The sequence below is a fragment of the Bemisia tabaci genome, chromosome 3 (assembly GCF_918797505.1).
Source record: "Bemisia tabaci chromosome 3, PGI_BMITA_v3".
Lineage (NCBI taxonomy): Eukaryota > Metazoa > Arthropoda > Insecta > Hemiptera > Aleyrodidae > Bemisia > Bemisia tabaci.
Genome location: NC_092795.1, coordinates 54382221 through 54394241, shown reverse-complemented (window position 1 = coordinate 54394241; position 12021 = coordinate 54382221). Strand labels below are relative to the sequence as shown.

At 41.0% G+C, this 12021-nt stretch overlaps 1 protein-coding gene across 1 annotated transcript in view; it reads left to right on the top strand.

Annotated features, from left to right (window-relative positions):
* LOC109033011 (uncharacterized) overlaps window positions 1-12021 on the top strand; it is a 63436-nt gene that overhangs the window by 43019 nt on the left and 8396 nt on the right. The window contains exon 6 of the mRNA XM_019045405.2: window positions 10388-10531. Within this exon, the coding sequence (XP_018900950.2) occupies window positions 10388-10531 (144 nt within the window). The remainder of the gene's footprint in view (window positions 1-10387; window positions 10532-12021) is intronic.

The following is a 12021-nucleotide window of genomic DNA, read 5'->3' as shown; positions in this document are numbered from 1 at the left end:
AACCCAAAGATTTGGTCACCGCAACCCAAGGATTTGGTCGATTTGACATAGGGAAAACCAAACACAAAGAAATGAACCAACAGCGTATGTGATACTTCGTGTTTTACTTCCTTTACTAACACAATATTTTGGTTACTTTTCTTACTGTGCAAACCACGGATTATTTTTCTTCAATTTCTCCTTCTTTATTTGTCCATTCCTGTTTATGAATTACAAATTCTAATTCGCCCTAGCGCAACGTCTCTCAGCATTAGGAGGCCGGAATCTCTGGTTTATTCAATTGGCGGGGCGCTGCAAGGAGAGACGTCGCACAGTGTGGCCCTCTGTGGACAAAAGTCAAAAATTCACAACTCGACATCTGAATATTTTTTTCGGAATTTGTTATCTTAAAGATATTTCTGACTCACTATGATGGTTTATTTTCAAATTTTCCGCTCAAAACTACCTCAAATGTGGGTAGAAAGTGGGCAGGAAATAGGTCGGGAATCACTGGTCCGTAAGAAATGCACGGGAAAAAGACGTCAACTTCAAATGGAGATTTCTCGCTTGAAACGCAAAATGCTCTGGGTGGTTGAAATTTTCTTAATCCTCAGATATCCAACTTCAATTCTACGAAAAAGATCTTGCGACTTTTTGCGACTATCGGAGATATTTGAAGTTAAAGTTTAGGTGTTTCACGTTGCTTTTACATTGTTAACACGGGGCTAATTCGAGGTTGCCAACTTCGAATGAACTTTTCTTGAAAAATACGCAAAAAAACCTCAGGTATAACGTTTTCTTATTCCTCGAGTGTTTTACTTTGATAGTGCCAAAGGGTTTTCCTATGTCGGCGCTATTATCTTCATTATTTAAAGTCAAGTGTCTTTTGCCGATTTTTGTCCGCATCGTCCATAAGAATGCCGCCCTGTGCGTCGCGTCGACGCAAGCGAATCTCTCGCGCTGTCACCAGTGATAACGACGCCGAGTCCGACCGAGTTTCACTGCATTGACGTGTCGATGAGTCGATCGGTTCGCCGTTTGAACATGTGAAAAAGGATCGATCCTCAGGGTACGCACTGACGATCGATTCTTTACCATATATTCCAATGGGAACGCGTCGATATAGCCTGTAATTCAGGCTGCATCATGCGGATGCAGATGGGCCGACCCCCCACCCCGCTAGCTCCACGGGAAAATAGGACGTATTTCTGCTGAACGGAACTATAGACGAGTTGGAAAGATGGGGTGTGCTCTAGAAAGCTGGATAAGAAAGAATGCAAAAGTGAGCGTTATTCCTTTCGGGGAAATGAAAAAACGAGAATTCACGCTCTTCCAAACGGTACAAAGCGGCACCTGCATGCGGCACTCATGAGCCGTGGGCATGGGAAAAGAGCATTGTGGACAGGGCTCATGAGTTACAGACCGTGTTGCCGGACGTCGTAGCCGTTGACGTCACTGGCGCTTTAAAATTCCCGTTCACTCATACAGTCCTTGACTGAGGAGCACACCTCTTCTCTCCCACCGTCTTGCCAGAACTGTTGAATTTTTAACTGATTTTAGAATTTGTTCCTTGTTTTTGTTGTAAAAGTTACAAACGGTTTAATTTCTTGTTCAATTTTGTTAAATAACTCAGCGTTGACTTAATTTTGGTTCATTTCAATCGTTTCACTAGATTAACCCTTCCTGAAAACTTTGTATCGTATGGATGGAAAGCTTTTGCAGTAAAAATAGCGAATGTCACATTTTTTTCAAATCGCTGATACTCCTTCGATTTTTCACTTACATTTATCGTAAAACGTGTGTTTTTTACCGGAAGAGTTGCTCTTCATGAAAATCTTTATAAAAATCCTCTCGGTTCTACGGGCGGAAAAGTGCAAAGCTTCAAAAACTTCAAACGCGATTTTCTCGCGATGTGAAAACTCGACATCCGCTATTGTTACAGATAAGTCCTCATATACAGTCAGGCGCGTCATCACGGCTTCAGCGTGAATTTACACAGTTCGAACATATTGCCGTGCTAAGGAAGAACGCCGTATGACCATTCGAGAGTTGCCAAATTTCCCTTGATAAAAAACGTTATTTTGGCCAAGATTCATGCATATTTTTCATCAACATGTTCATATATTTTAGATTGAATTACGTAGAAAATTGTCTGAAAATGTTGGAAAATTATACTCGCAATTTTCTCAGTAAATTCGGTATTTATCGAAGGAAACATGGCAACGTCTGGAGACTCATACGGCGTTCTTCCTTAGCACGGCAGCATAGAACGCATCACTTTTTACCGGAGAATCAAGAGTTTCTCCAATGGCAAAGGTGCGACCACCTCTCTTTTTTTCGTGATGAGTAAAAATGCCATATGAGCATTCGTTTGAAAATATTCAGTTTTGAAGAGAGTTATAAATATTTTACTTTGAAATTTCAAAATTTTCCACCCCACTCCCAAAATTTTCCTGAGTAATGAGCTTAGGAATTTGGCCTGCCAGCAGCCTGATTGTTGAAATATTTAATACTATAGCAGCCGGTACTTGCTTCTCGCGTAACAATTCAGATAACACGAAAGACTGTTCAAAACTGAAACAATTTAGTCACAGGACACATTCAATTGTGAGTGATTTGATGAAAGTAATTCAAGCATGATTTTGTTAAAGGCTCTAGTAGCACTCAGGAAACTGGTTTGCATTCCTTCATTTCGTCGAGTTCGCCTTCAATAATCGTGATGGCAATCGTGAGCGGCCGAGGAGCACGAAAAGTTGCTCGCAGTAGATTTGTCACTTTAGTCATCGCTGCAAGGAACATACATTGATCACTCTTCTCAATGGGTGTCTCTCATTCCATCGAGTTCGCCTTCAAAATCGTAATGGCAATTTGAGCGGTTGAGGAGTAGGAATAGTTGCTCGCGATAGTTTTGTCACTTATGTTCTATCCCTGCAAGGAACATACTGATAGGACAACTAACATAATAAGAATGTCCGAACTTTATATTCACTTCATGCCTTAATCCATAATTGTATCCTTTAAATAATTAATTATTGGGAAATTGAATTAGTCCATTAGGTTCTTACTACTTCCGCCATAAAAGTTTTGCCGAGATCTTTTGGACAAATATTATCATGGAAATATGATTTTCATTAACGGTGCGGATACAAAAATGGGTGCCAAAGCCCCCTAGTTTTGAAGGTGGATATAGGCGTTTTTACAACCAGACCTCTTATCAAATACTTTGCTAAGCAAGGCGAATGACGTCATCTACCTTGTTTTCCTAAAGACAATTCTTCCTTCTCTGTCAGTCGTTGAGACTTGACGATGTTATCAATGTCTTGCCATTAAATTACACTGGAACCAACCATTAAAACACGACACTGGAACCAACCATTAAAACATGATTCAAGGACATGTCCGATCATCCAGTTAAATTAAACTGGATTAAACCGAAACGAAACCAGTCTTGTATTGGTGGGAGGGGGGGGGGGGGGGGGCGTTGGTGAGTTGGAGGAGGTTTTGAGCAGGGCTAGCGGCACCGGTTTTAAACTCACGAGTGGAAGATCACGAATCGCGTGATACGAGCGACCTAATGGTCGTGTTTGTACCCCTAGGAATCTCAAAACGCCATAAACTTACAACTTTCGCGCTTTGTGGATTTTAAACTCACAAGTAAAAGGTCGAATGCTGCATAAGATCAGATCTTGAAGAAGACTACATCAGTTATTTTACATTTTTATTTTGAATTGTATTTTGCACCTGCCCAATCAGGCAACCAGCCGTGTAGTTGAGAACTTATGTAACCGCGATTACATAACAAGCCAGGGGAGTTACGCAACGACATCACGCCACCATCGGTTATGTTATCACTCTTATAAATACAACGGCAGCGGCCACTGCGAAGAGAGTCTCTTTTTCATCTCCAAGAGCTCAACCACTCCTCTCCTAGGCTTGCCTGAGTAAGGCTGCTTCCTTTTGACTGCATGCTTGAGTAAAAGCTGCACTAGTCTCTATTTATTGTAACTGCACTCTTGAGTAAAGATGCAAACTATGTCACTTCAAATGTATGCTTGAGTAAAGCTACATTCCGCTCTCTAACTTTCTTGTAACTGCACTCTTGAGTAAAGATGCAAACCATTTCACTTCAAATGTATGCTTTAGTAAAGCTACATTCCTCTCTCTAACTTTTCTGTGACTGCTCTCTTGAGTAAAGAAGCACTAGTCGACCTTTCTAATAATTCCATCTTTTACCTCCTGGATAGCATGCTTGAGTAAAGCTGCTTTTCTCTTGTTCTCATCCAACGTGCTATCAGTTAGTCATGCTAGTTTTCAGTAAAAGAGTTGTTCTCTATGATGATAGGACTTATTGAGCCAACTTTTGTGCCAAGTCATAATTCCAACTTTCTGAGAAAACTACCACTCTTTATTTCATGCTGAAAGCTTTGACTCTCTAGCACCTGTCTCTGATCTACAAGGTCCCTCGAGCTATTCAGAAACACTGAGTTTTATACAGATCTCGATTCGCATGTTGCGTTCGAACGAATAGCCGTGTTTGCAATCCTAGGAATTACGGAAAGGACTTAACCGCACATCTTCTGCGTTTCGTGAGTTTTAAACTTACAAGTGAAAAATCTTGAATCGCATGATGCGTTCGACGTAACAGTCGTGATTGCACCCCTAGGAATCTCCAAAAGCCCGCAAACACACATCTTCCGGCCGCGTTTTGTGTGTTTTAAACTCACAAGTGAAAGATCTCAATTCGCATGATGCGTTCGTACGAATAGCCGTGCATGCACACCCACGGGATCGGCAGAAGCACGTAAACACACATCTTCCACGCTAATAATAATATCGAAAGAAAAGAAACGTGATTTCCGAAGTTAAAAAGTGATTTTTATTAAGTGATTTTTTCACACGTGAGAAATCTCGAATCGCATGATGCGTTCGTAAGAATTGCCGTGCATGCACACCCACGGGATCGGCAGAAGCACGTAAACACACATCTTCCGCGATTTGTGTGTTTTAGACTCACACGTGAGAAATCTCGAATCGCATGATGCGTTCGTAAGAATTGCCGTGCATGCACATCCACGGGATCTGCATTAGCACGAAAACGCACATCTTCTGCGCGTTGTGTGTTTTAAACTCACAAGTGAAAAATCTCAAATCGCATAATGCGTTCGACCGAATAGCTGTGTTTTTACCCCCAGGAATCTCCTTAAGCACGTAAAGGCACATCTTCCGCGCTTTGTGTGTTTTAAACTCAAAAGTCAAAAATCTCGAATCGCATGATGCGTTCGAACGAATAGCCGTGCATGCACACCCAAGGGATCTGCGTAAGCACACATCTTCCGCGCTTTGTGTGTTTTAAACTCACAAGTGAAAAATCTCGAATCGCATGATGCGTTCGAACGAATAGCCGTGCATGCACACCCAAGGGATCTGCGTAAGCACACATCTTCCGCGCTTTGTGTGATTTAAACTCACACGTAAGAAATCTCGAATCGCATGATGCGTTCGTACGAATTGCCGTGCATGCATATCCACGGGATCTACAAAAGCACGTAAACACACATCTTCCGCGCTTTGTGTGTTTTAAACTCACAAGTGAAAAATCTCGAATCGCATGATGCGTTCGACCTAATAGTCGTGTTTGCACCCCTTGGAATCTCCAAAAGCCCGCAAACACACATCTTCCGGCCGCGTTTTGTGTGTTTTAAACTCACAAGTGAAAAATCTCGAATCGCATGATGCGTTTGACCGAATAGCCGTGTTTGCACCCCTAGGAATCTCCAAAAGCACGTAAAGTTACAGCTGCTGCGCTTTCTGAGTTTTTAACACACAGGTGGAAGATCTCGAACCGCAAAATGCGTTCGTCCGAATAGCCGTGTTTGCACCCCTAGGAATTCCCAAAGACACGTACATGTACATCTGACGCGCTTTGTGAGTTTTAACCTCACAAGTGAAGGATCTCGAAGCACACAATGCTTTTGACCAAATAGTCGTGTTTCTGCCGCTAGGAATCTTCAAAAGCACGTAAAGTTAAATCTTCGGTTCTTTGAGAGTTTTAAACTCACAAGTGAGAAATCTAGATCCGCACAATGAGATCGACCGAATAGCCGTGTTTGCACCCCTAGGAATCTCCCTAAGCACGTAAACACACATCTTCCGCGCTTTGTGTGTTTTAAACTCACAAGTGACAAATCTCGAATCGCATGATGCGTTCGACCTAATAGTCGTGTTTGCAACCCTAGGAATCACAAAAAGCATGTAATTCGATACCAAAAATTCGTAACTTCTTGTTTCCTTTTACAAATCTTGATATTTGTACAGCATAACAATTTACACAGTGATTTTTCTTTTTAACAGACCATTTTTCGGAGGTTTTGGCAAAACTCATTTATGATTTGATGACCTCCATTTTCAGCTCCTATTTTTTGCGTTCCCCAATCAATATTTTGAATAAACATGAATAAAGGAAAAACAGTGTTGCACACTCGTAAAATCGCCACTGCGAGTGCTAAGCACCTCCAAAACTATCATAGATTTTGGTGCAAAAAGAAAAAAATTAGAGGAAACAAAGAGCCTCGCCAAAAAGTGGTGCTTTTTCGCCCCTTTTTTTATACCCGAGTTGGTCAACCGGACAGTGCTCAAATGAAAGCCTATGGTAAGGCAAACTTCCATGCAAAGTTTCAACTTGAAGTGACCCCTCGTTTAGGCTGTACAGCGTTGCCAATTTTCCAGTTTCATGTGCTAAAATCAAGGATATTGGACTATTAGTCCGGTGCATAAGTAGACTAGTACACCCAAGTTGGTCAACGGGACAGGGCTCAAACGAAAGCTCATGGTAAGGCAAACTTCCAGGAAAAGTTTCAACTTGAAGTGAAACCTCGTTTAGGCTGTACAGCGTTGCCAATTTTCCATTTTTATGCGCTAAACTCACGAAATACTGAATCGTCATGGTTCAACAGACTATTATACCCGAGTTGGTCAACGAGACAAGGCTCAAACGAAAGCTTATGGTAAGGCAAACTTCCGGGAAAAGTTTCAACTTGAAGTGAAACTTCGTTTAGGCTGTACAGCGTCGCCAATTTTCCATTTTTATGCGCTAAACTCACGAAATACTGAATCATCATGGTTCAACAGACTAGTATACCCGAGTTGGTCAACGAGACAAGGCTCAAACGAAAGCTTATGGTAAGGCAAACTTCCGGGAAAAGTTTCAACTTGAAGTGAAACTTCGTTTAGGCTGTACAGCGTCGCCAATTTTCCATTTTTATGCGCTAAACTCACGAAATACTGAATCATCATGGTTCAACAGACTAGTATACCCGAGTTGGTCAACGAGACAAGGCTCAAACGAAAGCTTATGGTAAGGCAAACTTCCGGGAAAAGTTTCAACTTGAAGTGAAACCTCGTTTAGGCTCTACAGCGTTGGCAATTTTCCATTTTTATGCACTAAACTCACGAAATACTGAATCATCATGGTTCAACAGACTAGTATACCCGAGTTGGTCAACGAGACAAGGCTCAAACGAAATCTTTTGGTAAGGCAAACTTCCGGGAAAAGTTTCAACTTGAAGTGAAACCTCGTTTAGGCTGTACAGCGTTGCCAATTTTCCATTTTTATGTGCCAAAATGAAGGAATTCGGGACTAATAGTCCAATGCATCATAATTAAACAGACTAGTGCATCGGTCTACGAGCTGAATACTACCCTGAGATCAAATAGAAGCGCAACTAAAGGCCATCGTGAACTTTTCGAAGCAGTGTTGCCAATTTATTATTAATTTTTTTTAACATAAAATTAGGGTTTTTCCGAGATTTTTGGCGGAAAACGTACCTTCATGGGCTATAACTCCGATGAGTATGGGCTAAACATTACGACTCGATAGTAAATGAACGCTACAGATGGAGAAAATTGAATTCCGAACGCAATGTTGCCAAGTATATTTTAATTTCTTACAAAAATTAAAGATTTTCTCACGTGAATGCTTCGATAACGTAATTTCCAAGGCATTCATGTCATTCTGATGACTGAATATCACCATGGCATAATACATGATTTCTGTTCGAGGCAAAAATGAAAAGTTCAGAGTAAGGTTGCCAAATTGTGTACATTTATTTTACGACGAGACGCCGATATTTTTGAGCTTTTCGTGCGAATAATCGTGCTTTCAGGTTCCTTCACCACACAAGGTAGGCAAACTATTACCATACAATACTATGGGATTGATGATTAAAAGAGAAGACGAATTTTTAAGTCTACATTACCATTTTAAGGCATTTTCACGATAAAATGATGAGTTTTTCAGCTCCATTTTGAAGATATTTTTGAGAAGCAAAACGTGATTTTAGTGGTTTTCTCTTTTTGGGAGGCGTCTTGTCGTAAAATAAATGTACACAATTTGGCAACCTTACTCTGAACTTTTCATTTTTGCCTCGAACAGAAATCATGTATTATGCCATGGTGATATTCAGTCATCAGAATGACATGAATGCCTTGGAAATTACGTTATCGAAGCATTCACGTGAGAAAATCTTTAATTTTTGTAAGAAATTAAAATATACTTGGCAACATTGCGTTCGGAATTCAATTTTCTCCGTCTGTAGCGTTCATTTACTATTGAGTCGTTATGTTTAGCCCATACTCATCGGAGTTATAGCCCATGAAGGTACGTTTTCCGCCAAAAATCTCGGAAAAACCCTAATTTTATGTTAAAAAAAATTAATAATAAATTGGCAACACTGCTTCGAAAAGTTCACGATGGCCTTTAGTTGCGCTTCTATTTGATCTCAGGGTAGTATTCAGCTCGTAGACCGATGCACTAGTCTGTTTAATTATGATGCATTGGACTATTAGTCCCGAATTCCTTCATTTTGGCACATAAAAATGGAAAATTGGCAACGCTGTACAGCCTAAACGAGGTTTCACTTCAAGTTGAAACTTTTCCCGGAAGTTTGCCTTACCAAAAGATTTCGTTTGAGCCTTGTCTCGTTGACCAACTCGGGTATACTAGTCTGTTGAACCATGATGATTCAGTATTTCGTGAGTTTAGTGCATAAAAATGGAAAATTGCCAACGCTGTAGAGCCTAAACGAGGTTTCACTTCAAGTTGAAACTTTTCCGGAAGTTTGCCTTACCATAAGCTTTCGTTTGAGCCTTGTCTCGTTGACCAACTCGGGTATACTAGTCTGTTGAACCATGATGATTCAGTATTTCGTGAGTTTAGCGCATAAAAATGGAAAATTGGCGACGCTGTACAGCCTAAACGAAGTTTCACTTCAAGTTGAAACTTTTCCCGGAAGTTTGCCTTACCATAAGCTTTCGTTTGAGCCTTGTCTCGTTGACCAACTCGGGTATAATAGTCTGTTGAACCATGACGATTCAGTATTTCGTGAGTTTAGCGCATAAAAATGGAAAATTGGCAACGCTGTACAGCCTAAACGAGGTTTCACTTAAAGTTGAAACTTTTCCTGGAAGTTTGCCTTACCATGAGCTTTCGTTTGAGCCCTGTCCCGTTGACCAACTTGGGTGTACTAGTCTACTTATGCACCGGACTAATAGTCCAATATCCTTGATTTTAGCACATGAAACTGGAAAATTGGCAACGCTGTACAGCCTAAACGAGGGGTCACTTCAAGTTGAAACTTTGCATGGAAGTTTGCCTTACCATAGGCTTTCATTTGAGCACTGTCCGGTTGACCAACTCGGGTATAAAAAAAAGGGGCGAAACTTGGCGAGGCTCTTTTCAGGGAATAAGTAGAAAAGATTTGTGATTCCTAACAGAAATTCCAAATTTATAAAATATTTTGATCATATATATGAAAAAAAATTGTCTCAGTGTTGTTTACGCGTTCGCATTGAACAATCTGAGAGATATTTTGCCAAAATATTACATCACTCGATGAACTGATGTTACACGGTGAAAACAACTTAGTGTGAGAGACCCAAAGTAGAGGTCATATGGATCTCTGAAGTTTTCGGATCTCATATCCGAAAACCTGAGGTCCTGTTGCCGAAGTTGGGGTCAAACATCTGATTACTTCGTTATATACCGAAGGGTTCGGGTCATACATTTGAAGTGCTCCGGTACATACGGCTGTATGTCAGACATTTGACCCGAACTTCGGCCGCAGGATCTCGAGTTTTCGGATGCACCATCTGAAAACTTCAGAGATCCACATGACCTAAACTTCGGGTCCCATGCACGAAATTTTTTTCTCCGTATGATGATGAAAACTTTCTCAAGAGGGTCATCGAGCACAACATTAATGAAACCGTTCGTATTACAACTTTAGTAATTGCAGTATTGTCTACGCCTAACTGTGTTTTTTGTTAAATTTGAAAATGATAAATTTTAAATGCATATTCCTATGTACGCTCTTATTTCTCTCAAATATAAATATATCTCTTGTTTACACAGGAAGCATGAAGATTTGAATAGGGACAATCGTGCATTACGCGGAAAAATTTCGAGGCTGGAAAGTTTCAACGCAGATTTGGAAACAAAGCTTGAGAAAGAAGACGAAGAACGAAAAAAATGCCAGGAGCAGTGTCTCCAACATGCGTAAGCATATTCATTTGTCAATTAGTTGTCCTGCATGCACTGAAAAAACAGTTACGGGCTATGCAGACATACCGCCCGTTCCGGGCTCAGAGGCCGAAAAGTTCCGGGTGCTGGAGCCGTATCTTCGATTGTTCCGGAAACCACGCCGGACTTCGGCCTCTGAGGCCGGAACGAAGATGGTATGTCTAAGTAGTCCGTAGGTATGACCTCCAGCTAGGACTGGGGTTTTGTTTTCAGTGTGTAAATGCATAAAGTGAACCTGCAACCTAAATATTCAAAGTATCTTGCCAACAGATTTCAATTCTTGACAAGTATGATCTCAGTCGTTTGTCTGCTTGTTCTTTGAAAGGAAAAAAATCTACAAAACGACGGTAATTATACGCGAGAGATTGATATTAGCTTGCGAGATAGTTTGTTCTTCATTCAACGTCATTTCCAGAATATTTTCTCGATTTTTGCCCTCTGTTTAAAAGTGGAGAAAACAATAGTGACACACTGTTGAACATTTTGAAGCGAAATTCTGCTCTGGCGTCTATAAAGCGCCGAAACCCCGCACTGGAAAGAAAAAAACATTAGATCTAGAGTCCAGACTCTTGAAAACATCGACAAGAAAATATACTCTTGATTCAATCAGATATAAGCTTAAATCAAGAATCAAGCCTCTTAAGAGCGGATTTTATTTTGATTTAAGCTTAAATCTGATTGAATCAAGAGCCCTTTTTCTTGTCAATGTTTTCAAGAGTCTAGACTCTAGATCCGATGTGTTTTTTTCCCAGTGTTATCAAGCAGCAAGGGAACTGAGGGATCGGAAACTTTGAGCAATTATCAGCAGACTTAAAACAGTTTTCAATCAGACCCTACACGGAGCCTAATTACAGAGTAAGATGAGATCTGATAAACGCTCCGGAGCCCGTGACAAGACATATAATAAATAATAATTAAAAAAGCTGGTAACACGGCTAAGCAGAGTAAACACGCCGAGATTTCAAGACATATGTATGTCACAGACACAGTCATGTTTGGAGCTCCTTGGGCCACCTCTTCAATCCCAAAAAAAAGTCTTGGCGGGTCGCATTACGTCCTCAACATAGAGGTTTACGGCAAGGTTCGGATAGTTCAATCGAGCTGTCATTAAACCCATGAAAAAGGATCGAAAACAGTGTAATAGCAACTAACACCGTAATAATCGATTATTTACCACAGCTCCGAATGGGGAAATATTGATAATGGATTATTCACGCTGCATCCAGATATAGCATCCGGGGGCAGGTTTTCAATAATAAATTCGCCTCGCGAGAATCGGCCGTTATTGGCGCATATTATGCACCCTCAATCAATAGACCCGAATGGATACGGGGACGATTAACACGTGCTCGCTGCGAGGTTTTGCGGTGGCGGCAGCAAGTGGGAGCATTCGCATCCCAACTCCTAATCAAGGGGTTTCCACCGTTGCTCGATATAACGTCGTTCCTCTGACGTAAGGGCGTATC